The sequence below is a fragment of the Dermacentor albipictus genome, chromosome 3 (genome assembly GCF_038994185.2).
Source record: "Dermacentor albipictus isolate Rhodes 1998 colony chromosome 3, USDA_Dalb.pri_finalv2, whole genome shotgun sequence".
Taxonomy (NCBI): domain Eukaryota; kingdom Metazoa; phylum Arthropoda; class Arachnida; order Ixodida; family Ixodidae; genus Dermacentor; species Dermacentor albipictus.
The window spans coordinates 116,899,117-116,926,832 of record NC_091823.1 but is presented as its reverse complement, the minus strand read 5'-3'; the positions used below and the strand labels follow the sequence as shown (position 1 = coordinate 116,926,832).

The following is a 27,716-nucleotide window of genomic DNA, read 5'->3' as shown; positions in this document are numbered from 1 at the left end:
GTGTCCCGGAAGTTGGCAGTTCAGTGGGCTTTCTTCCACTAAAACACCTGCCTGCTGTGCCTTACACTACCCAAGCCGGCCAGAGCAGTGTCACGAAAAGATGCCCCACTTTTTCCACTGCGGTGCCCACAGCGTCGCTACATAATTGGTGCGCACTAGAAACACTGGTAAATCAGAAAAGAACTTTATGTTAGAAAACACTATCCTATATAGCTTCAGATTGTTGTAAAAGGACGCACCAGGCACGTGGAAACATCTACTAAAATATGAAAGACCACGAAGAAAAAAGTTTACGGCAACAACATTATCTGATCACGTGTACTAGTTAGAGCACCATATGCCCTGCTTCCAGGACAAGCCGCTGCACGACACCGCATTTCCACTGGGTTCACCTGCGTCCGACGCCGCAAGTGGTATCCAGCAAAGCATATAAGAGATTAGTGGTGCACAGTGTTTTGTGTCCCCTTTCTCGACGCCAACTGAACACATGGTCGACTGTTTCCAAAGCAGAACGACAGAGGGCAAGAACTCTGAACACATTACATTTTAATGTGGCTGGGGCTGGGCAAAACAAGTACTGTTGGTTAGTACATTCGCACGAGGCAAGCTGGAGCCAAAATTCTGCTGATTGCTTGCAAATGGCCAACATATTGTTAGCACGTTGAATGTCTTTTTTGTTCTCATCGCTTATTTGTGTTGTGGAGGCAGTTTCGCAACTGGAGAAGAAGCATTGGAAGCATGAAAGACTTCACAAAACAGCTGCAATATATCCTGTGTCTGCGTAACATTACTTCATCGATGGATGAGGGAGCCCACTGAATCACAAGCAAGAGTGTTCATGATCTTTTCCATGCATTATCCACCTTACGTGCAGGTCAACCCCATCTTGAGACTCAAGCGGACGTTGCCTTTAGAGAAATTGGGGCTGCGAGCTTGCTTACTGCGAGCCGGCTTTTGAGAATACAGAATGAGCTCAGCACATTAGAAACCAGAACTTATTGAGAATTTAGGATTGAGAATCTTCAAAGCCCGTCTCATTTAGAGATGTTAATATTCTGCTGAAAGTCGTTGCTTGTTACGTTCATATGGTGCCCAAGCATTGCTGTAACAACTTCTTCACTTAGAGTACATGTCAAGGGTGTACTCCACATAAGCTGTTAGCTTTTAGCTGCATTTTCAAAAGCTGCTTTCTTTTTCAGTTGAGATATTAAAATTAATAGGTGTAGGTGTTTAAAATTAAATAAGGTGTTGTGTCCTGCTTTCCTTTTCTACAGATTCGTAGTGAACACAACTTGACCTTTTTGCTCGATTTCCTAGATTGCACTTCTTGCTTCAAAACAACTTAACTTCAATTGCTTGCACCTTACTGAAAAATCACTTGAAGCAGGCATAGCCGCCAATAACACGCACGTCATGATTATGAAAATAAATATACAGAGATATGTAAATGGAATGTAGATATACAGAACCCAGGTAATGTTGTTTGCCGTCGCTTGGAGATACACAGATTATTTCTTCCATTCTACCTAATTGCATAATTATTCTTAATTAGTGAAAACACTTCTCAAATGTAACAATTAGATGAAAAGTGTCAATGGGGAAATTGTAGAGCAACATGAAAATCTCACGATACAACTTTCTGTTGCTCATTGTGTACTACAAAGAAGAGTTCTTTTAAAAAAGAAGCCTGCAAATAGACGTAAAGTGCCTAAAACTGCCAGTCACGCTGCAATTTTGTGTCTCAAAGCTACTAATAGAGCTTAAATAAGTTCTTTTAAAAAAGACTTAGCTCAGGAAAATATACTTTCTTATGCAGCCTGTGGAGGCACGGTTTCTTAAACATGGCCATTGCCCTCAGAGAAGATGCCGAGGCCATAGCAGTCAACCGCAGAAGACAAGACCACACACTGTTGTTCCTCCAGTGAACGTGAAAAGGTCCCCTGGGGCACAAGTCTAATTCGGCGCCAACACCTTTGTCCTGGTGTTAACAGCGCAAAACGTAGACGAGACACGAGACGAGAAGACGACACCACAAGCGCTGACTTTCGTTTGAAAGTCAGCGCTTGTGATGTCGACTTCTCGTTCGTGTCTCGCCTATGTTTTCCGCTGTTAACACAAGGATGGAAAACCAAGAAGCCCAAGCTGCTATTCTAGCGAAATACCTTTTTCTTGCAGTATTTCTACCTACTTAGCTAACCAGGTGGGTCAAAGATGGCAAAGGGAAAAAGAATCAACAGCTTCAAACATAAAACTTGGTCGAGCTCAATGCAGTTTAAGTGTGAAGTTCTTCCGTTATCATTTATCAGAAAACGGGAAATAAGTATATAGTATTGTCTTCATATGCTTACCTCTTTCCCGCAGAGAATCAGCAATTAAGACATCAGCTTATGAAGGCTTCAATATCGCCCAGTATGATTTGGCATAAATAAGATAATGATAGTAATGAGGCAGACTGAACTGTCAAAAAATTTAAATATAGATTAGAAGACAGATTTCATTCGACTGTCAGAATTTTAAATCATCCCAATAATTCTTGTTTTTAGTAGTCTATGCGTGTCGAGCGACAGTGCTTCCTGATAGAGTGCTTCTTGCTGACATGATTCTTATGCTGCATAATTCGCCTATATATGTTCCCTGTTTCTCCCATACAAGCAAATAGACATTCATCAAAAGAAACCTTGTAGTGTTTCCGAAAATTGCTGATGAGATCTGAGGGCGGCATGCATGCCCAGGCTTAGATATGCATTTTCGCAAATGTTAAAGATACCCTCCTACTAAGCAAGTGCTTGCTATCAACCACAAAGTCATTTGCGATTCAGAATTTGACTAAATTTGGTAAACAGGCAAACTAAAACATTTGAAGCGGTATCGCTGACCATGCATACACGTTCTAAATGAAGTAAATAAAAATCTATATGGACCCAATGTAAGAATTGTTGGCATAATGCCATTCCTACAGTTGACCAAAATCTGTCTTCCGATCTAAATCTGGAATCCTTTATTATTCAGACTACTAAATACCTCATGAGGGTTGCAATAGGAAATATGCATGTTGTATTTATTGCTCCCTTTTTTTATCTTGAGACCCGATAATGCTTCAACGGCAGTGAGAGCACTGAGATCAGAGTATTTAATACATTACTCCAGAAATCAGTTTCTCTGCCGACCAAAACGTCCCGCACTCACATTTTTTACAGCAATAGTGAGACAGAAGGCACATGACACTTAGGGTGGTGCCAATCGCATTGTTTGTTTGGCAATGAAGATCATAGTGTACATGTTATGGCCCTACGTGTCATTAACAAAACGGGGGGGGGGGGTTGCATTTTGCGAAACTGGTTTTTACTGTGTGCAATTTAAATTAGGAACCTCCACATATTATACTAAATTCACTCTACACACCTTTATGCTATACAGGTGCACTAGTTTACAGAGAACACACTCTTCACTTCGCCACGGGTCATGCGGCGATTAAGGTTCTTTGAAGGTGTTTCATTCCATAGGACGGCACACACCACTTCAGTTATTTTTAGAATATTGTGCAATTGTGTCACATGAGATAAATTCATTAGAGGATTTTAACTTGCCCTAGATGTATTACAGCTGTGTACCGGTAAACTGGCAGCAGCTTGCCGTAACTACAGCTGGTGCAAATACAATTGCAACTGCAATATTATATATAACTGGCTAGTGCACAGGCATAGACAACAGAAATGGTTAGGTTACAATTGTTTCTTTAATGCTGGAGTATGCATCCGCCACTGGAAAATGAAGTTTTTTTCTGCTCCTCCTCTACCAGATTAGAATGTACAATGGGGTGCAATTTTTACGGTATAGTCTTCATTAAAGTTCATAGGCATTTTCTTTGCACGAGTGTAGCCACGAGTGTTTACAGCACCCGTAGAGAACAGTCCGCGAGTCTATAACGAACAGTAAACAATGAATAACCTAGTAATTTTTAGTTATTATCAAAAAATTTAGCACGATTTGCCTTGAACTGTGCTGTTTTTCGAACTATAAGGCTAGAACGCCTGGACAAGGCTTGTCTGCAGGATTTCATTTTGCATGAAAGAGTGCATTTGTGAGCATAACACCTTATCGGCACCGTTCTGCTGCACAGAATGTCATGAGCATTCAATGTATCGGTCACCATCTCGCAAACCGGCTGCTCCTTTGCTAGTTGTAATGTAGCTTTGTTGTAAAGCACATTTGATGTTCTATCACATAGAATTGTGCCTTCTCCTCCCCTAATTCTCCTCACTTCATGAATAGTGTTATAATACCATTATCGACACCATGAGAGTCAGGGCGGTGTATAATTATTGCGTGTATGATGAGGGGTGCAATAATATTAGCAACTTTTCCACATGGCTTGAATCCGTATTGTGAAATGCTGTTTGTTTTTTTCACTCATTGTTACCAAACTTCACTTTGGTTGTGGAAACAACTAAAATGTAGTTCGCTAGCGCTCCTGCCGCCATACATAATATCTAGGCATCTGAGTTGAAAGAAGACCAGCTAATGGTTTGCGAGGAGCTAAGGTCTATTTAGACTATCATATTTTGAGCTTACACCTCTGGATATTATTGCTGAATGAATGCGCAGCCGTAACATTTTCTTCCATTATAATAATGCTAAAGCTTTGAACAGAATTTCAACTTAGATTTATTTAAAAAGGACTCATTTACTTGCTCAAGTAAGACAAAGGTTTCGCAGGAAGTCAGAAACTTCAAGCCATCAACAATCGCATGAATATAAATAGCACTCACCGGTTTGGAATCTTGCAGGTGGTTGTCATTTGGCCCATTTATTTTTTTCACAGGCTGTTCTTGACTGTTTAATGGTCATACCCTCTTTAATTTATATGTCCTCATTTTTTAACATTTGGTCAATGTATTTTTTCTTCATCGGCTTTCAACAAAATGTGCATTGATAATGTGCCTCCATTTACCATTTCCACTGATCTTAACCAGATGCATCTTGATACAGAATTTATTTTCCTTAATTCGTCGGTACTTTTTTTCAAATGTGCAAACAGTTTATGTTAACTCCCATTTTGAGAATACTAGGTCTACTGAATGAACTATTGCTTACATGAGTACTGCATTTTCTCTTTCGGTCACCCTTACTCTCTGCGAGAACTGACAGCAGTGCCCCCACCCACTCCAACACGGTCAGCACTTCTAAGCCCACCCTTCGTGCCTTTATTTGAACACTTTGGCTACTCTCGACCAACTATATTCACCAGCTTCCCCTCCCGCAATGAGGGTAGGGGCCAATGAGCTATGCACAAAAATAAATGCAGGAAAGATAAACAGGTGCTAGCCTGATTGCAAGCACCTTTCTTGAAATGTCGGCTACAGCAACATCCCTTGTTCCAACGATGTTGGTCTATATACATGTTTTTCTAACACATAAGTTACCGCTTTGTTTTATGTTGTGATTATCCTTTCTTGCCGCTTTCTTTAGGATGGAAATAGATGTATGCTCTTTGTTTCTCCTAACAGCAGCAAGTCGATCCTCGCAAGGCGTTTGGAGTCAAGAACAACTTTCACCAGAAAAGAGCGCAAAACGAGTGCTTGAAGAAAATAAAGTGGCTTCTGTGATCTAAAGGAATTGAAGACAGAAATTTGACTATTTTTTGTATATATATATGCTATGCAATACACTCATATCGCAAAGTGGTCTATCGTTGTAGATATGCCAGTGTGTTGGCAAGACGATTTCTTCAATGGTGACCTGCTGCTTCGGCTACGAGCTGCCTTCATGAGATTCGCATTAAAGTATACGTACTGTCATAGACAAAAGTACCCTGGAAGTGCGAGCGTCGACCAAATTGCTTCTCTGCTTTCAACACCGCGGCGAATAGTGGGTCACGTATACACATTTCGAACACAGATGTTAGCGCAGCTGATCCCAGCAGATAGCGCAGCAATAAAATTCGGTCACCGCTCGCGCGTTTTGGACAATTTTGTCCCCTATAGTCCATTCTCCAAACAATGAATATGCTCGGTAATACGAACTACGAGAAGCACATGTACTTTATTGGGTATAGTACATGTTCAGCATAGAGTGTCTTCCGTTTTCTTAATAGAGTTACAGTACAAATTCAGCATACAGAATCTTTCGCTGTCTGGGTACGAAAGTAGTCGTATTTTCAATTACATTCTCTCTTTTACGGCTGTCCGTTCTACGGAAATGACCGCTCTTTACATTCGGAAAAGCGTTCGGTCCCACATTACTAGCAGGTTTTTTTCTTTTTTTTTAGTGTGGCGCGAAGCTATGTCTTCTGCTACAACGGCATATTCTATTCAAAGCGCGAAGGCCTGAGGATTCCTGCCGTGCGCCAGAGCGTTAGGTGTAGTCGGGGTTTCGTCACTGCAGTTGCAACGACCCGTAAAAGGGTTTTCCGGAGCTGATATTCGTCCAAAAGTGGTATCGGGATGTACGGGGTACCTTCCCTAACGGTTGGTGTTGTGGTGGTAGGCCGCTCGTGTCGCTGCTTCTGGTCGAACGTGCAAAAGCTTTCATTGGTGATGCTGCTTGCCTCAGAATAAATTATATAGTTAATGCACGGCGCTCTCACTGCCAAGAGTGGATACTTGGATGAGTTCGTAATAGTTCATAGCGTTTCCTTGCATAGCGCATGAACGGCTGTAGCAAACGTACAAAGAAGAAACAGCGCTTTTTCTCCTCTGCACTTTTACTGAAGCCATTCGCGCACTGCTCCAAACAGCGCCAAAAAACACGCACAAGGAAGGACACAGGACGAGCACTAACTGCCAACACCACCTTTATTGAAGCCTGCGCAAATATACAATTCGCCAAGAGCATAAAGAAAGTAAAAAAAGAAAGAGCAGGCGAGTCATCATCGGTTAACTCGTGCTGCGCATGCATCAATATCATTAAACAATACAAAAGTAACCATACACATAGCGGACACAGGCCAAACTGATTAACTTCTAAGGAACTTACGCTCTTTATCACTAAGGGCTATGGGAGGGGAACTAACACAGGTGGCTCCTAACTGACACATTAAAACTGCCTCCAAGATTTATTTTGACATCTCATTGCTGTACCTTTTCGACACACGTGTGTCGTCCAGGAGTGGTGAATAGTCACAACGCCCGCCTTTTTACGTTCGGCATCAAACGCTCATTCGTGCGTCCGCAAGTAGCCTTATTGGTAAGACCTGTCCTTCCTGCTGAGAACCAAGCGCTCAGGTTGTGCCGCCTCTTGAGGTCAAAGGCCTGGAGGCAGATTCGGCTCTTGAAGGACCTATTTCTACAGTGGTGTTCAAGGAATTCGTCCCCGAACAGGCTCGTTCACTTCTTCCGCCGACAGTTGAAGGTGGTGTCTCTTCTCACAGAAGTTCTTTGACATGTCATTCCTCCAAGAGTCACTGGTAAGCCTCCTAGGCCTCCGCCAGGCCATCCAGTTGCCAAACTGGGAGAAGTAGCTATTCTGCACCTAGTCGAGAAAATTTTGAGGTAGGGACATAAGTTGTGCGTTCCGCCTAAGGTTGACAAAATCGAGGCGTTGTCCCTTGTTAGAGCAACTGCGAGTAGAGCTGCTTCCTCCGACTGCGACAGAGTGGTTCTTGAGTGTGTTGAAGCACTTTCATTGGGAACCTCCGGTCCCTGTCAACCTAAGGTATCAAGCATCGTCGACTCGCTGCGGAGTAGTGACTTCAAGTTGCCAGTGTCAGATAAAGAAGGCGGCTTTGTTGTATGCCACTCCCGGCAATTTCACCTTTCCGCAGAATCCGCACTCAAGGAACATTTCAAAGTTGCCGATGGATTCAACCCTTCCGAGACCAAGAAGTTGGCCGTAGGCAGGTGTGAGGAAGCCGGTCTACAAAAGTCGTCTAATGCGATGACACGCTCCAAGGATTTGAGTCTAGCCGCCTTACTCATTGTTAAAACCCACAAGATGGGCCACCCCTTCAGTGTCATTGTTTCGGAAATGGGCACATGGCAGAAATGCCTCAGGTCCTACCTACTGGAAGGTCTCAGGCAGCTTGCGATAAATGACCCGTTTTAGTGCACAACTCCACATAGGTGGACCAGGTCCTAAAGGAGTCAAGCATCAAAAGAGCACAGGCATTCTCGGTAGACCTCAGGGACGTATATTATTCCCTACATCAAGACAATCTCTTCACCGTTCTGCAACAAGGCATCGAAATGATAGGTGATGTCCGGTTCCAGAACGCAGTTGACACCAATGTAGCCAATTTCCAGGACCTGCTGCAAGTTTATCTAAGATCTAGGGTCGTCCTGCATAATGAAGAGTTATATGTGCAAAAGAATGGTATATGCATAGGCCATTGCATTGCGCACATAATGAATGATTTATTGTTGGCGCACTATGGTAGTCTCCTCCAGGAGCAACTCAGCACAACTATTCCTCGGAAGGTATTTTGGTACGTTGAGGATTTTCTCGTGATCCTTTCTGCCCACGCTAATGAAGCCACAAACCTGTTCGACCAAGTGTTTAACAAATTCAGGAGCATCTATCGAGGTTTGACGTTCACAAGAGAATAGCCTGGAAACGGTCAAACCCGCTTCGTTGACCATGCATACGCGTCCAGGAGGGGCATACCTGTTGGATCAATGCCCCGCGTTCCAAAAAACACCTTCTCCCATACACATCCAATCATTCAAAAGTAGTGAAGCACTCCATCGCCCTAGAGGTCCTTAGAAATGCGGTTGTTCGCCCTTGCCCCCACTCGATGTCCTGCAGCTTCTCCAATCAAGTCCAGCGGCTTAAAGCAAGAGGCTATCCTGCACAACTGCTCTCACCCTTGACGGAAGTTTCTTTGCAAGATGTCCGTTCCCCCAAGAAACAGAGCGAAGCGGTTCATGACTCAACCATGACTGTTGCGATCCCGTATATACATGTTTTGTACCATCGAATCAAGAAAGCCGCAGGCCGGGCAGGTGTAAAGGTGGTGTTTACTGCGCCTAACAAGTTCGGAAAATCGTGCACAAAAGTCAACAAAAGCCGGAGAACACCTGGACTGTGCAATAAGCAACATGTCGCCAAGCCTGTAGATTGCAGTACCAATGTAGAGTATTCCATTCCCATCTCTTGCGGCTGCACTGACATAGGGCAAACAGGACGTTGTACCAATGATCGTTTGCGTGAGCATGCGCATTGTGTCAAGAATAAGACTGGCACTAATCTGGCTGTTCATTGTGCAAAGTGTGACTGTTCACCAATCCTGGACGACACACGTGCGTTGAAAAGGTACAGCAATCAGGTGGCCAGAGAAATGTTTGAGGCATTTTCAATGTGTAAGTTAAGAGCCACCTGTGTTAGTTTCCCTTCCATAGCTTTTTGCTTCAGAACCTTCAGAACCTTTGCTTCAGTTCCTTAGAAGGCCATCACTTTGGCCTGTGTCCACTATGTGTATGGTTACACTTGGATCGCTTAACGTTTTGACACATGCGCAGCAGGAGTTGAGCGACGATGACTCGCCTTGCCTTTCTTATTTTACTCTCCTTATGCCCGTTGTGAATTGTATATTTTTGCGCACGCTTAACTAAAGGTTTAGTTTGCAGTCAGCGCTTGCCCTGTGTCCTCCGTTGTCCGTGTTTTTGGCGCTGTTTTAAATACGAATGATCCGTACCAACTAGCTCGCACCCAAATCCTTCTGAGTCACCCCTAGGATCTCAACCCCAGATTGCGGGGACGACGTAATGTTTATCGAAAACAACTAGAGGTTGAATCGCCTTCCGATATTCCTAAAACACCAATGAGTGCCGGAATGACCACAATATTAAAGATAAAAAGAAACACGAGCAAAAAAACTTTTCACAGATCACATGCCAAGGAGCTCGTTTAGGGAGAATTTGTTTAGCCTGCAGCGTAGGCGAGGCTGAGCGCTAGCAGCGATTTTGAGGCGTCAGAAAATTACACCATGCAAGACTGCACGATCATGCAAGACCATCCAAGACGAAGACAAAACAAGTGGTAAAATTACCTTTTGCAGATTGGAAGATTTTTCAAATATAGCTTTCATACAGAAAGTAGTGCGTTATCGTCGCCACTTGCGATTCAGTGGCCTCAGATACTAAGCACACAAGGGGGTATTCTTGAGCGATCACTTTTAGAGATACGACTATCACTTAGATTAGCTTTTAAGTTACTTGTCGAAGTAGGCGGCGAAGAGTGTTCTTTGAACTCATCACAGATAGCGAGCTTGGCAGAGCGCCAGAAACACTTGTGCCCGTATAGGAAGACGCATCGGGTGCCGAGTCCAACGAAATCTCGCCAAAGTGATATTATCTTCAAAAGTGATCGTAGTCAAACACAAACGGAACCTTCTGCCACTTCCAAGGGAAAAAACTCTGCCGCCATCTCGTGATGATGATGACGCTGCATCTCAGGGCTCTGACAGGAGGTTGTTTCTAAAGACACGAAGGAGGTTTTGCTTTCATATCCGACTGTAGCATGCATGCAATCTTCTGGTCCTATTCGGAGCAAAGCTGCGCTTGAAGTTCGGCCAGTAAGCTACATGAATAGAGCTAACTCGCGAATCGTGACCTATCGCCATAACAAAGTAAGGGTTAAAGGGAAGCTGAAGCGGTTTTCAATTTCCATGAATTGCTGGGATAGGGAAGAACAGACCTAATAATTTACGGACCCGAAATTTGTTTCTTCGTTTTGTTAATATAAGGGGCGGAAATCGCTTTCTAAATCACCCCCGCGGACACGCCCCCATCGCTTCCCGGAGCGCCGGGTGAGGAGGTTACCAGAGGAGAGAACCGGCGAGAGTGACGTCACTGGCGGGGACCGAGCTGCCGGACCGGCATGCTGGCATGCGCTGGCATGCCTCTTTCAGTCCTGCGCTTTACTGAACGACGCTACCAGAGATTTGCCGCCGCCGCCGCTCACGTTTGTTTTGCGATTTTCGTAAACTGTTCTTTCCTTCTGTGCTGCGTGAGTGCCTACAGCCAAGGGCGCCCAACATGCCCTCGTTCTGTGCAGCAATCGGCTGCGCGAACACACGCGGGCGAGACGATGTGGTGTTTCACAGGTTCCCGAAGCACAAGAAGGTTGCAGCGCAGTGCGGTGAGGAGAGATAAGTTCGTGCCGACGAAATCAACTGCGCTGTGCTCGGACCATTTCCGCGATAGCCGGATAGCCTTACGACAAATGCGGAAACGCGTTGTTGCTAGCGTTGCTATACTCCGTTTCATACATCAGGTGCAACGCTGTGGAGGCTTGAGATACTTCTTGCAGTGGCTGCGTTCGCACTTAGAAAAATTTCGGTGTTTCTTGACCCGATTTTTGAGAAATCTTTTCATATATAAGCTCAGTTCTGAATGAAAAAAAAAGAATTTACCCATAGAAACAATCCGTGTACTTATACGGCTGCTAACACGTTCTTTTAAATCAATTTTCTTTTCGGCATTCTTTACTTGCAGCCCGTCGCGGCAGCTTCACGTGCATGCTCGCGCGAGCAAATGCCGCTGGCACGCTGCGAACCATAGACGGAAACGCGCGCAGTAATAAATTTTGGTAACCGGACTTCGTGCGTAGCTTCCACAGCGTTGCACCTGAGGTATAAATTGGAGTATAGGCTTGCCTAGTGACATTCGACGTACGGTTGCAGTTATCATGTTTACCACACGGCGGTGCTAAAACTGCCTAATATCTTTATGTCAACACTAGCATGGAGCGCGCATACCGATTCTTGATCGAGCCACAATCGCAAAGTCCTCGAACCATATTCTGAATATTGCACATATAATACCCCTGACCATCTCGATCTGGATGTGTATGATAAGCAACTTCCATGACTGTACCTCGCAGCGCTGCATGTGCGCGCTTTGAAACGCGGCACTTATGTTCGCGATCGTGTATCAACGCTCAGAAAACCACGGGACTTCAGACAAGCAGCGGCAAGGTGCTTGACATCGCGGAATTGTACCCGTGTTTACAATCTAATGAGAAGTTAGTGCTTCGGCATTCTTCCAGCAGCAAGTTCCCAGTGACACTTTAGCGCATTTTTTCTCCCGTCATTGGAACGTGCAGCTACATGAAAAAAAAAAAGCATACGTAACAGCTAAGATTTCCAGCGCGCGAGAAGGTGTACACATCGCTCTCGCTTTTGGCACACTCAACATCGTCGTTGCCGCCATTGCCGCCATCGTTTTCCGTATCGGCTGTCGGTTCGAACATGTGCGGCGAAAATACAAGCTGTCCGAGACAGCGAGAACGTTCTATAATGCTTACAACTCAGCTATGCAGCCAGAACAGAACAGCGTGCTACGCTCTCAAACGGCGGCGCCGACCGGCGACTGCCGCCACTGACGTCACAGCGGCTCCGCGGCCAATCACGGGCAACAGCGGCGTTCGCGCGATACCCTGAGGCGCTGGTGCGCGTTTTCATGAAAAAACAGCCGCTTGCGCTTGTTTCCGCCCTTTTTGAACGAGATATTCGTGTTCAGGGGACTCAAAACTGTAGAATGCCGCAGAGAACTCATTTTTTTCGAAAAGTGTTTCAGCTTCCCTTTAAGGTGAGAGCCAGCAGTGGGAAACGTGAATTTGTGTCGCAGAGCGAAAGTTTCCATGTTGCCGTCCCTTGAACAATTTGGCCGCCACTCCAAAAGGCAGAAGACAATCAGACCGCCAAAACTGACTGCGTGGCGATGCAGCGCCCTCATTAGGGTGCAAATATTCTCGGCTGGCCTTCACAACCTGGCCCTTCCACCCGCAGCACGCCACATCACTTGCTACACACTGCATGGTACCACGCATCACTCCAAAGACGACGCTTGCAATCTTAGCAGGAAGCTCATGGCAGTATTGTATCACATTCTTTAACTGGGTTGCTTGAATAAACAGGCATTACTTGTGTGCCAAAGTAGAGTGAAGCTTTAGGTAATTAAAGAATTCTGATCAATCCCCCTATATATATATATATATTTCGTTTTATGGTGCTTCTGTCGATATTGACTTGAAGCCGAGAAATAATGAAGCATTCTCTATTGTCGGGTTTTTTTTAATTGGAATGCAACTACGGATAGGTATACAACCTGGTAATATTTTGCGTATATCATGGGTTTATAGCATGTCACAATATCGTGTCATATTACACCTTCTGTATGTCATATGTTGAAATTCTATAAAGCTTAACTAATAAAAGTCACACGGTGATTCTGACACAACCCATTAACCTATCATTCATTAAATTTACAGATATGAGCAATGCAATTTGCAATCGATAGAGTGTGTTGAGCTGGGTTCAGTTACATGATTTGCTTCGTTCTGTCCGACGAATAACTTGAATGTTTAAACACGACATTCTTAGGTATTCTGCAAGCAATATATATATATATATATATATATATATATATATATATAACTTATCATCCCATGTGTACTCTTTTCGTTGATGTTTCACTAGGTGGAGCGGCCAAACAACAAAAGATTGACCCGCACATAGACCATAAAATTGATGTCTTCTTGGATTTGGGTAAGTAAAAATTTGTGAGTTATAACTGATAATAAATCACCTCTTGCAGAATGCTCGATGATAGTAGTCATCACGTGTGGATAAAACCTTTGTGTAGTGTACATTCCTGCCGTACAGTTATTTATTTCTCTAATTCATGACTATATTACTTTTACCTGCACTAAACACTTGGTTTAGCAAATTTGCTAAATGTTGTGGGAAATAGTACCGCACTCGGATTATTTGGAAGTACTGGCACGCATAAAACTCCGAAGAAGCTGCTTTTGAAGAGGAGTATGTTCAAATGAGCTGAATTACGGACACATTCTGTCGGTGCTTGCGCTAGTCTTTGCAATTCTTTTTTCGCGAAGGTATCTTTGAGGAATGCCTATTTTTATTTATCGTGCCAAGTAAGCGAGCAAGAAATGAAAGGCCAGCGGCAGCCGGCAGATCAACTGGCAGTAGCCGTTAAATGTGGTTTGCAAATCCATTCCTCCACCTTTCAAAAGATGAATGCTCCCTAAACTTAACAGGAAGAACCTAAAAGGTTCAAATACAAAAAGTGCGTTAACATAAAATATCAATAACATACTTCTGCGCTTCAGTTGGCGAATGATTGGACAATAAAATGTGAACTATTTTAGAATATAACTTCTTCCGTAATGGGAGGGCATTGCAATTATTGGAGCTAGATCGTGGAAACCATAGATGCGAATGCCAGTTTGCTCCAACGTCTCTTTGACCACTGTTTTATTCTGAATCAACGGCGCTCTAAGTATTACCCAAGCTTCGGAAACTAATTAACGTGAATATATGCGGTCTAGCAGAACAACTACCGCAAAAAGTGCATCTACAAGCATATCAAATCGATGCTTTACACTATTTGCTGCATTCTAATCGAAGTGTAAGCTTCAGCGTATCGGCTGCAACCAATGTAGAATAGTTTGATTATTAAACGGCACATAATGTTGCCCACTTAGGCGTTGTTTCTTGTTCTTGTTATCTGTTACGAAGAAGTTACCGTACCTGAAACCGCAGAACTTGATTTCAATAACGTCTACCTTGAAGTTTAAGGCGCGCTGCATTTTTTTCACATATATCAGTTAATTTGTACAGATGCGGATGATATTTTTACGTGCCTGTCATTCGATAGCTAAGAAGGAATTTCGTTTTTCTTCAGTTCCTTCCCTATGTAAAAGAAGGCGCCTTAGTGGGCAAACATTTTTCTGCCTTTGGATTAAATAATCAATTATTCCCTGAAAATTCTTTCGTGGCCTTCAATTCGACAACAGAAGCTAAAATTTTTCGATTGCCCTCAATTTATTTTGTTGAGAATCCAGTTTTTGAATAAAACCAACAATGAGGCATCTGGGGCCCTATAACGTAAAACTATTCCAACATGTCTTTATTCCAATCTTCTGACGTCAAATTTGCGTAACCGCCGACGCAAGCATCAGGCGGTCACCCTCAGAGTTATCTGAATAGACCAATCAAACGCTCTCTTTGTTCATAGGAGGTCACTTTTGTTTCCTGAAAAAAAAAAACGAATAACATTGCCTACACTGAGCGCCTTGTGTCATCTAATTGGCTGACAAAAGGCGAGGAGCACGCTCAAGTGGAGAGGGATTCAATGTGGCCGAGCCACTGCACTGAATATCGATAACCGGATGAAGAGGGTGGTGCCGGCGTCTGGGATTGGTCGGCTTTACCATACGTAGCTGGTGGTGGCTGGTCGAAAATCATGGCGGCATCCAACGGAAGCTTAAAAATGACACTAAAACGGATCCTCAGCAAAGAAGAATTGCCAGAACGTGGTCGTAAACGTTCCGAAAGTGATCGAAAATGCTACACGCCCACGGAAAAAGTTCTATTACACGCTAGGAATCCCACGGTCTCCGGCAGGGGTGAGTAGCCAGTGCCGCAGCGATCGGCGGCAGCCATCTTTTTATTCCTTTCGGAATGGGGCAGCCTGCGGCTATTCAGAAGAAAATTCAGTTTTGTTCGGCATATTAACGCAACTTTAACGCGTACACGTCACTTTGACGTTGTGAGTTTCTGCGGTTTTGTGAGGTCGCTTGACAGGCAGGTGAAGTGGGTGCAACCCGAAAACTTTAGACCAATAGGCGAGGGCTAATGGCGAAAAGTGTCGAATCAGAAATAACTACATTTTATTTGTTCGGTCAAATGATGCATAATAATTGTGGACTCGTCATATCAGATGGGGAGCTATCGCGGTTTTCATGACGTCGTGTGACAAGCAGGTGAAATGGGGGTGTGGTCCAAAAGGTGTTCACCAATCCCGGAAGGCTGATTGCAGAATTGGAATAGAAAAATTTGGAATAGTGTTACGTTATAGCGCTCCTGATTTACTGGTACCATCATTTATTCATACACCTATTGTTACACCACGAATCAATAACTTCTATGCGCCTTGAGCGTTCGCCGATTACTTTTAAAGCTTAAGGTGTATAAAACATGCCACACGCAGCAGAGAGCTGCATTTTGCTTGTTTCCTCTCCTAAACATATGTTTCTCATTGGGGAGAGCTGTACAGTGTAAAGTCGTACTTACTTTTCAAAGCTATTTCCTCTAGTAACTTTGCCAATGCAGTCTTTTAAAAGAAAATTACGTAATTTCGTTAGAATTACCTCGTTGTTGAAGGGAATCCTGGACCAAACAGCAAAAACAATCGAAAAATCTGCTTTATCACTGTATAGCCGTTAGTTTAACGTTTAGTCCACACACTTCGATGGCGAACAATGACTTAGTGGTATGTATATCAGATTACAACACTACGCTCGCAGATGAGTGCCAATCGGAGGAGCTCGCATATCAAAGAAAGCGAATCAGTATCAGGAAATTTTATATTAGTAGAATATGAAACCGTGCTCCCTGGTGCACTCGAGGGCAGAAGAAACAGCGGAATCCTAGCAGGTCTTCTGGAACGGCCGGCGATCGTGGGCTAGGGCCTCTTATATTAAGAGCAGGTGGGATGCTAGCCATAGCCGTGGATGCGATGGCTAGATAGGTAGGTGCGGCAGCCGGTGTATGTGGCTGCGTCTATGCGTCATGACCACGAATGGTACTGCTGTAAGGGGCCTGCCACGCATGGCCCGCTGTCTGCTACTGAGACTGCTCTTGTTGCACGCTTCCTATACTTGAAACATTTTTTTTTTCACATTAACACCTGAAAGAAGATGGTGGCATTATTTTGAGAGAGCACACAAAACGGCAAGGAGTAATTTTCAAAAGCGGTCATTTATATTGACACGTGAATTTCTTTACCTTTTGTGGGTGAGCGCTCTTAACCGTCTAACAAATGTTAAAGCTCAGCGCAGGAAGCGCCTGCTTGTATCAGATGTTGCTGGAATGTTATCGATGGTTTTATCCGCTGTCTGTTGTCGCCGAAGCTTGTTTAATCTGGCTGCATGTATGTGCGATGTGAACGGTGTAGAACTTTCTGGAAGACACGCAGGCACCTGCGATTGCTCTAGAATGCTCAATGGCTCATGCATAAAAGCTGACGTGCTTGACCCGCTGATGAGATTTTCTACTATCGCCGACCGAGTTCGCCGGTATTGCTGTATTTGTGTAACTTTCTTTGGTAGGCACAAGTTCACTCAATGAAAATTAGTTTCGTCATTCACAGTTTCACCGCTGTATATAGTCACCGCCACTACTATATGACACCTGGTGGAGGCTGGTGGAGGTGCTAGTGCGTTCATGTACCGAACGTCCCCGTAATGTCACGATCCAAGCCCCAGCCACGATGAAAACACCACCGTCACCAAGGGCCAGCCAGCTATCCGCAGGCTGCAAGGACTGCCCCCGGAGAACGCACGTTTGCCTGAGAGGACCTCGAAGATCGTTACGAAATCAACAACGACAATGGCAGTACTAGCGTCCCCATTGTGTTTCAACAACCGAGAAAGCCACTTACCTTCTGTATAGCTTCGTCGGAAGATCCGGAAATCTAGCTCGAAGGTTTCGAAAGGATCTCTGCTTTGAAGAATTGGACATCTGAGGGAAAGCTGTGCCACGTGTACTAATCCTTGGAAGATGTCGCGAGGGCGTGTTTCGAGAACCGGGAGCTTACCCTGAAACCGTGGGACCTGCTCTGCAGCAACCCCCTGAGGACCTTCATAAGCTTCGCCCTTAAGGAAAGCACCGAAGCTCCTCTCGCACCAGTTATTGTATTTCAACGTGGTTTGTTGAGTTTTTGTGGCGGATAATTGCCGGTTCCGCATTTCCAGTGCCTTTTCGATGCTAACTAATAGCTAACTTGCTGGCGGTAAACGACGGCAGGAGACTGGCTGATGAAAATTCTCACCGAATCAGGACCCGAGGACACTGCCATACTTGAGGACACTAGTCATAAGCGCCACTGAAGCACTACACATTGGCAGGTCGCCAAATAACGTACCGTAACATTGCATACCTGAGGAAGAGTGAAAAGATAAGCTACAACGTACGCGTACTCAATCAAATATATTTAAATACGACCGTAACGCTTTACGGTTGCCCGCATGCGCATTACAATGCTGTTTGCTGGGTGGTCTGTTCTAGGTGAGCAGGTTTAGCCTCAGAATTCAAGCTTCCGCAGCAGACACGAAAAGTTTCAGTGTTTACATTAGTCAGGTGGGTGTTTTCGAAATGTCTAAGCTGTAGACATTTCAACTGGGACGCCGTTCATGGATAAACTGGTTGGGATCTCTGCGGCATAGGTCAGCGGGAACCTACTTCGGCGCTGCGCAATTTTTACTGTGAAGAACCATTGTGTGGATGCTAGAAGTGTTGCAAGAAGTGAGAAAACACACAAATACAATTTCGTGCACGAAGCGCAATTTGTAACTAGTGAAAGCCGGTGGGTTTTAAGTCGTACTATGCCAGATCAATAAATATGGAGTCAATAATATTCTAATCACGGCATCTCTTGTATCATACTTTCGCACTATACTTGTGGAACATTTGCGAGGTTCTGGTTCCATGTAATTACCTTCTTTATGAAGACGCCACGAAACATGCACCGGAGAAACGTAACGGAAACTGTTGCAGAAACGCAATAAAGTAACTTATTCTATTCCTTTTGACACTTGACGCCATCATTCCTGGAATTTCAACGTCCACAAACTTCATTTAAAAAAATAAACAACATGGTGGAAATGCAATGTTAAAAGTATTTAAAGGAATAAACAACGCGGTACCTATGTACCGTTCGCCGTATCAAGCATTCAACGCTAAGGCTGATGCCTCACGGGGCTGATTTACGCGTTGGAAACTGAAATAAAAATGTAGAGGCGCTTTTGGGTGGAGGGAAGCTTCAGTTGTGAATTGTTCGATGAAACAAAGATTAGCTTTTTACTTACTACAACAATTCAGTTTGATGCTAAAAAGCAGTTCGCTTACTTTATACTGTGCTGTTCCAGGTCAGAAATAGAAGCGAATAAGTTTATCCAATTTCTATTGTGCCGCACGGTGCGCGTGTATTACAAGGTTAAGGAGGCCGACTGAGGGTATTCGAGAAGTTGGAGGAGGAGAAAAAAATTTTATTTAAGGCCAACATTAACGCCCACTAATGTAGAGCGCTTCTCCGCTAAGGCCCGTAGTTGATCCGCCGAGTCCGAGTGAAGCCAAGCACTCCAGGAAGGAGGGAAATGGTAAGGAAAATAATGAGAGGTATTGGCAGGGTTACATAAGTACAGAATTTGTTCTGTCTCTGCCCTTATTTCCGGACTGTAGGAGCTGTGAGCTGTGCTACGCCACTTGAAGTTGTAAATCATTAGTGGCGCGAGAAGAGCGTTCGTTTGAACTTTGCGAATGACATGTGCTTGTTCCTTGTTGAGTGAAGGATGACGTTGAAGCAAAATAGTGCGCTTTTCCTTGATGCTATTGTAGTGCTCAGCTAATTGCTCTTTGTACGTATCAGCGTCTTCCGCTGTCTTTGGATTTGGCCAGGGAATCGAGAGCGTGCGGAGGTTAATTTCGCTGGCACGTTCATGAACCAACATATTTCCCTCGATCCCAGCATACCGAGGCACTGAACGCAGGGTAATGTTCGGTTTGCGGTTACAGGATTCTATTAGGATGTCATGTAGGTGTGTTTCCAACAGTCCGTGGTGTATGTCGCGAGTGGCTTAGCCGGACTTGGTATAAAGGTTGGTGTCAATGGACTAGTACTTAGTGAATAGAGGGGCTTCTTGTATGGCATATATTATCGCTTGTTTCCAGAGTTACTATGTTGGTAGGGTTGGAAAATGGCCCACCTGTTTGGATGATCGGTGCTGTCTTTCCAGGTGTATATATTGCATACGCGTATGACGCCATGTCAGAGCGTGTGGCGTCCGTGTATATCGTGATGCATTTCCTGTCTATTTGGTGACGTTTTGCTTGCGCTTGACGTCGACAGTCATGTAGGTGTGGCTTCATATATTTTAGTAGGTTTGGAAATGCAATGTTGCGTGGTAGCGGAGGGCTTTGACTAACTCGTGTCCACTGGATAGGGGCGCACCCTGCTCGTTTCATGATGTCGCATCCTTGCTCCGTACAAGACAAGCGCCCTACTTGTCTGTCTCGGTGTTGTGTTAGTTCGGTGAAAGTGTGAAAGTAGCACGTGTGTTGAAGGCGATGACTTAAGGTGTATATCGGTAGACGCAGGGCGGCCTTGTGAACGATGTTGCGTGAAGATTAAAGTTTTCGAGTTTGTTTTTGTGTCAGTGTTAGAATGGGACGGTGTACAGACGCCTACACACGAGCGCTGTCACGAGCTGTGTTGCTTGTTCTTGTTCCACTCCGTGTTTTTTGTTAGTGATCCTTCGCATTAGGTGGGTGAGATTTCGGCAGTCTTTTTGATATTGTATAACGTTAAAATTAGCATTCTTGTTGTGATTTACGATAAAGCCGAGTATTCGGCACGATGTAACCTTCGACGTGTGTTTGCCTAATAGGGTGAGTTGTATCAGGGTGTTTGTTTTGTTTTGGTATTGTGTTCCATTCGCGAGAAGAAGCTCCTACTCTTCTGCTGAAGATCGGAGTCCGGCTTTGTGTAATTGGTCCACTATGGTGTCGACTCCTTCCTTGGATGGTCATTTCTATGTCCCCTGGAGATACGGTTTCACACCATAGGCTAATGTCGTCGACGTAGAAAGTGTAGTGAATGTTAGAGATTGTGCATTGTTCCCTTTATAGCGCTCTCATGCAAAGATTAAGAAGGGTGGGAGATACAATCGATCCATGAGGTGTTCCACGGAAATTATTGATAGGGAAGGAAGGATACTGGGCTGCCTTGAAGCGTGATGTCCTACCTTTGATGAAACTGCGTATTTGTACATGATGACGCCGCATTCACTGTCGTGAACCAAATTCAGTATGTGATAGTGTGTAACATTATCAAATGCCTTTTTTATATCTATTGCGAGAAGGGCTTGGGTCATTGCTGTCTTTGGCTGCAGAAGCGTGGTCTGTGGTATGAGAAATAAGTCCTGTGTGGAAATGTTCTTGCCTTAGGGCCAGACAATGAAATCTTCCTTACCTCAGTAAGGAAGCCTTCATTGCGGTGAGGCTACCTTATGTCACTCTGAAAGGTTCCTTACTGAGGCGCCCTCGGTGAAGGCTTCCTTGGTGCTTCCTCACCATAAGGTAGCTCCAAAGCTACCTTCATGCGTCCTTATGCCACTCCTGGCCCTGAACGAGTGCTTCACCTCACTGCTTAACCACGTGGCATTCGCTTGCGCATGCGCACTGTCGCCTACCTGCGGAGAAGCGCGAGCACGGTACGTCTTGCCAGGCATATTCGTTTTAGTCACGCGTGTGGCATGAAAACATCGCTAGGCGTTGCTAGGCGTTGCACGACGACGGTGTGCCAGCGTTGCTGGAGCACATCAAGTTTCGCACTGTAATGCGCTACTTCTTTAGGTTTAGTAAACAAAACTAGAAGAAAGCCTCCACGCTTCTCTATATTAACTCATCAACTTAAAGATTGCGCGACGATACAACATTTTTTATTGAATAGTGTTCTGGTGTTCGCCTAAAGCTTTTAAGAGATAATCTCGAACCCAGGCATGGCGGCAACCGCTCCTTACGTGAGGACGGGTGAAGGGAGCTTTCAGAGTATGCTTGCTTCCTCCATCGGTCCTTCGCTGTAAGGAGGCCTCACGTAATGTTAGGAAGCGCTCGAAGGAAAGGAACGTTTCATTGCTTGGGCCTTAGCCTATGAGCTGGTGCGGAAAATGTTTTGTGTTATCCAAATGTTCTTCTAGTCTGTTCAGTGCAAATCGTTGCATTGTTTTGCCCGTATATGATGTTGAGGATGTTGGTGTGAGGTTGCAAAGCGTAGCTTTTTTCGCTGGTTTTGGGATCATGGTAATGTGTGATGTTCTGTATTGGTCTGGGAGGGCGCATGTGTTCCAGTGCTCGTTTATGTGGAAGAGAAGCGGTTCTTTATCTCCGTCGGGCCCATTACGCGGAAGAGTATATGTGATGCCTCAGGGCCCGGCACCGTCGCCCCATTGTTTCGAAACAATGCTATGCTTAGTTCTGCCACAGTGAAGTCGGCATCGATGTTGTCCTCTGGGGGGCCCGTAAATTCTGTGTACAGTGGCTGATGTGCCGCAGGTATGTGAAATGTCCGAATTTCATCAAATGTTTTGTTTATACCTCATGTGCTGTTGTCTTTCTGTATGGTAGGGATCACTTGTTGCTTTTGGCCGAGCAGGGCACGCAAATATGCCATGTATGTATTTTTTGTCTAACGCATTCTGGAAGGATGTTTAGAACAAGGTAAGGTTGTCAAATAAACTGTGAATCTGGTCCAGCGCGCATCAGGCGCCAAAAAGAAAGAGTGCTAGGTAGATTCGACGAATTGTGGGGAACTACGGAGATTGATGTGGAAATGACGTGCATAAAATTTATCTCAATGTGTATTTTAAGGGTGTGTGAGTGAAGATGGCGGCGCCTCACTCATGTGTAAAGACCCATACACGTCGTGTAGTTTCTTCGTGCACTAGCGTTGCTCAGCAGCACGTTCCTATGTCGATAACTGCTCTCAACGTTTTCCCTTTCATTTATAGAGAGTAGGATCATCACGCCTTAGATTTAGTCTTCTAGCAATCGGCCAGTGTTGTACCAAATATTCTTTGAATGGCAATAAGGAAAATTCGCTTCAAATATCCATTCTTCTATGTACATGCTCCCGCAATAAAGTGCCTTGCCTTTTCTGTGCTACGTAAGAAATAAGCTCGGTGACACCGATACCAAAGCTTCTGTAACTAACACTCCCTTTAAGGTAACCGTGCCTATATATCTTTGTCTCTGAACAGGTTGGGTCTTCTGAACGCCATTATATTGTGTGATACTAACCTGCTTCCGCTATACATTTACCTTTCCCTTTCTAGTGATTGTCTAACTTTCTTTAAGCCACAAAATGTTTCCTTTTTCACACGCAGCACGTGTAAAATATATATTTTTTATCTATATTTAGCTCCCAGCCCCGAAGAAACAGTCCAAGACACTGGATACAACGGTATGTATCGCCTACTGCCCTGTTTTGACGGCAGCATTCATCCACGTATAACACTTAAATGGTAAAGACGTGATTCTTCATATCAGGTTATTGTAGAGCTTCCAGTGCTTCGTAGCGGCGGTCCGTTTGCCCTCAGTGCATTTGCGGCCCATTTTCTTCTTTTACATTTAAGAAGCGCACTAATTGCACTCTTTTTTGCGATTTTTTTGGTCACCTAATGTTATAAAATCATTTCAAGTCGAAAGTAGACTCTAAAATGTAGAACACTACGCTTAATCTGCAAGAAAAATATATTGTGATCGTTGGTTGCATTGTTTCATATCGCTGACTGTAAATAAATTTTGGATTTCGTAACGTCCTTACACATTAACAGCTGCAGCGGGGCGTGTTAGCAACTAGCGCTTGTTATTAAAGCAGATGCGTAGATATTTAGTAAGGATACTTTTAGACGTGGAGCTGGGGAAATTTTATGGTTATGTTAGTTTGACTATGTTGCCGAACTAATAATATATGGCTGTTCACTAAAGTTTGTCAGTTACAATGGGCTTGAAACGTGCATATCTTTTTGGCGTCAATGAAGAACAGTAGAAAGCCGGAGGAAGTGGATGATGTACATCGTCTTGCGTCCAGCAGGTGCACTGCGAGAACATCTTTGGCTTCGGGATGCAGCCATGGGCATATAATATTTTACAGCAGAAGCTAACAGGGTGTTAGCTTCTGCTGTAAAATATTGGTTTTTTTTAAACGAGCTATTCTCGCCTTATACCGGCTAATACCATGTCGGTTGCTAAAAATTTGAGCTGTGCGCGAAAATTCATTCGCAGTTGTATTCAACAGTCATAAGTAGCCGACATACAATTCCCGGCCAGTGTACTGGCCTGGCACGTACTTCAGAAATGGATACTTCATTCAGCCTGCAAAATAACTGCTTTTTATCTTCTTTAGGAACTGGCATCTCCGGTCACCCAAGGTACAAGGAAAGTGCAGTAATACAAGTATGGTGTGGTAAATGCATCTGCAAACTTCTTGTGATGATACACCAATATGGAGCAGAAATGGGCTGCACTCAAGAGGTGGACAAATTATTTTGTACTTGCCCACCTGCAAGCTGCTATATGACCCAAATTACGAAGTGTCTAGAAAAGTGGGCCACCGGAAAGTGCAAGTATGAAATGTCGTTGTTCACTTGCCCCTGACTTCGCAATAAAGGCCTCGTTATCAAACTTCGCCCTTATGGTGTGACTGTTCTCTGCTTAAACGTCGAATTTTCCAAGCAATATCACACAGATAAGGAGGCACCCCTGTTGTCTAAAGGCAGGAATCTATTCCTATCGAGCTCGTTTCAATTCTATGTGGATTATTTATCACGCCATTAGCGTCTCTGGATTGTTACACATTGGCGTACTGCCCATTTTTGGCGTGCGGTTTGCGTCAACGCTGACTGTACCACAGCTGAGAAAGTATTCTGCTTCCATAAATAGGAAGGTATTCGTAAGTACCATCGCTTTAATCTATCGGAGGGCGTCTCTTTCCGAAATAAATGAACTGAAAGAATAGCTGAAATCCGCAGCTTTCTTTTCTTTCATATGTGGTGCTAAGCCGAGTTTCGTTCCACAGAGTTTGAGTCCCTCTGAAATAGATGAATGCCGTGTGTATGAGAAGCAGTATTTTCGATTTTCTGATTAAAAAAGAACTTTCGCTAAAATGTGTACTGTAATCACGGCTTTGTTGTGCGATCTTCGTGCCTCTTTGGCTTTTGAAACTTCAGGGCTGCTATTCAGTGCGCGGATAACGTAACTATGCAAATTGTAACGCTTCAGAAACAAGTGTAATTCTGTACGTTCCCAACACTTTTCTGTAGACGTTGTGGATGTCATACCAGTTATATGTCATATCAGCCGCAGACCGGCAGGTATGCCAAGCAACATGGTTTTCAGTCCACTGAGTTTTCCTTCGAGTGCCCTGCTGGTGGTTAAGAGTTCTCATCTTTTTTCCTTCTGATCGCGCGCACGCTTTTGTCTCTTCTTCTTTGACAGGCACAATCTCGCGATTAAACCATAATTGCCTGCCGCGACTCGCATTTTGTCACACAGTTCAAGCGGCTAGTGTTTCTAAATTGGTCTGCATATAAGTAAAGCAGCTCGCTGCTTCACTTTGAAGGAGCGGACTTGATCATGTGGACTTCAGAAAGCCTCCATAACCTTATATATGGTTGTAGGGGTAAGGCCCCACAATGTACGACCACGGCATCGCTTACCTTTACCATTGTTGCGGGTCCCGCGGCTCCAAGGAGATTGCAGTTCCAAAAGCTATTTCTTTCCTCGTCACTTCTCGAAGTTGCCAATTACAAACACTCGCTAGGCGTTTCGACGAGTCTCATCTGCTCATCTTGAGTTGCCTATGACTTCAACTGTATTGTGTTGTACACTAGTGTGCCAACGTCCATGCAGTAGGTTGGCTGCCATGAAAGGGCAGGATCCCTCTTTTTCGGAAAGACCTGGTATTGATAACTGCTTCGACTTCGGTCAGCACTGCATGTCTTATTCAAACTTCAGGCAGGCTCTGCCGAGAATTTTACTCTGTGGAGCCTTCAATGATTAGAACAGCCACTCCCGCCATTCACTCCCACCCACTGGAATTAGGCACAGCAAATTTAAATGAAGTCTTCTTGCCGCCGTCTACTTCAACCAACACGTGAGTTTTTTCGATAGGTCCACGCATCCCCAGCGTAGATAGCACTAGATGGTCCCCTTCGGCCGACAAGCCGTTAAAAGCAGACTATGATGACCTAAGGGGTCATGCTGGAGATAAGCGCGAAGGGGAGTACTGGAGAAAGAGCCCGCGAGAAAAGCGCAACGCTACAATTTGCATCTTCGCCTTGTGTCCGTGCTAAGAACGGGGTGGTAACGGCGGAAGCAGCAAGTTCGGATGGTGCTGTCGCCGTCTTCTGGTGACTTGGTTGCGTTGCGGTAGTAGTCATTCCTGGACCGTGCGGCGAAATATTTGTGCACATAACTGCAATGCATCACCCTCTCTAATAGGGGGGTTTTGTTAAGTTTGAAAAAGGAAGACGAAGTGATTCTCGTAGCGACCACTGTTCCTTCGCGCTGCAGTATTTTCGGCTTTTTCCCGTGTTTTACTGGGTGACGCCGTTCCCATTGCCATGGCAATGGAAGTGGAGTCGGCAGAATGCCGCCGCGACGTGACTGCTTCGGCAGGTACCGGCCCGAGGAAGAGAAATTGCCCACCGAGTCAAGCTGACAGCGAGGACACTGCGCTGTACTCCTGCTCAAGTGATGACGCCTCAGATGACGAAGGCTTCGAAAGAGTGGTACATCGCAAGGCCAAGAGAAGAAACATCAGCGGACGGTCTTCATCAAGTAAGTCTACCGTCATGCCACAGCGAAGGCCACCTGCGCACACTATTCTTTTTGTGCCGGACATACCCGCCGACAACCTCAACCGCCTTAATAGACAAGCGATTTCCGTTTCTCTGGAGGCTCTTGTCCCAGGAGAAATCAAGGATATCAGAATTAACACTCGAAAGAACGTCCTGGCTATTGATGTCCATAACCAAAGCGCAATCAATGCTTTGATGGCAGTAAAGCTCCTGGGCAACATCAACGTCCACTACCTCATTCCACAGGACAACGAAACTACGGCTGGTGTCGTTTATGATATTGACACATCGATTAGTGACAGCGACCTGCCAATTTTAATCAAACCTGCCACTGATGGTGTTGCCTTACTACAAGCTCGGCGCCTCGGCAAGTCGACCTGTGTAAGGCTCGTGTTTAAAGGTGACTGTCTACCGTCACATGTAAAGGTCGGACACTTTCGGCATGTGGTACGACCTTTCGTACCCAAACCACTTATGTGCAGAAGGTGTCAAAGAATTGGACATGTGAGCGCTGTCTGCCGAAATACAGCGACATGCCCACGATGTTCCAAACAACACGACACGGACACCTGCCGTGCAACAGAGCTCAAGTGCCCTAATTGTCAAGGCCCACACGTCGCATCCTCAAAAGACTGTCCATGCCTAAAGAAAGAGCAGAAAATCTTGCGGAAAATGGCCAGAGACCGATCATCACACAGAGATGCTTCTGCAGCGATAAGGCGACACCACTCTAGGAAACGAAAGTCTACGACATCCTCTTTCGGTTCAAGGGAAAAGTCTCGTCCGGCAACGCCACCTCCTGTTCCATCTGTCTCCAGTAACAGCACGAATGTCAACGATAAAAGCGGCCCTGCTATTCCTGCTTCATCAAGTGAGGTGTGGCCAGCACTGCCGAAGACATGCCACGCGCCAGAGCCACAGCACATGACTCGCCACTTAACGTCAAATGTCACTTCAGTTGACCAAGTGCGAGACAAGGATTCCCAGGTGATTGCTATGCTCAAATCCCTCACGAATGTCATGCGTCTACTACTGACAAACATGGACACTCCGGCTGCTCGTAGCGCACTGCAAGTGCTGGACGCGCTGACTCCAGTACTTGAAAGCATCACATAGCACCATGGCCCGCCCCTCGCTGCCCTTCCACAAGGAAGTCAAGAAAGCATCTTTACTGCAGTGGAATGCCCGTGGTCTGAAATCGAGAATTTCAGATTTCAGACACTACGTTTTCGAAAACCGATTTCCCATACTTGTGATTTGCGAACCGAACGTGCAGAATGTTATACGCATTTCTGGCTATGAGGCATTCATGTCCTCTACCTGTGGTGATGTAA

The 27,716-nt window shown here is 44.9% G+C and overlaps 1 protein-coding gene across 5 annotated transcripts in view; it reads left to right on the top strand.

Annotated features, from left to right (window-relative positions):
• LOC135915622 (uncharacterized) overlaps positions 1-24,209 on the top strand; it is an 83,053-nt gene extending 58,844 nt beyond the window's left edge. For all 5 annotated transcript variants that reach the window (XR_011513076.1, XR_011513075.1, XM_070536674.1 and 2 more), the window contains 3 exons: positions 13,418-13,486; positions 22,941-22,982; positions 23,928-24,209. Coding sequence is in view for 3 of the 5 variants with exons in the window: in XM_070536674.1 (XP_070392775.1) it covers positions 13,418-13,486; positions 22,941-22,982; positions 23,928-24,178 (362 nt within the window). In the remaining 2 variants the exon portion in view is untranslated. The remainder of the gene's footprint in view (positions 1-13,417; positions 13,487-22,940; positions 22,983-23,927) is intronic.
• The last annotated feature ends 3,507 nt before the right edge of the window (positions 24,210-27,716 follow it).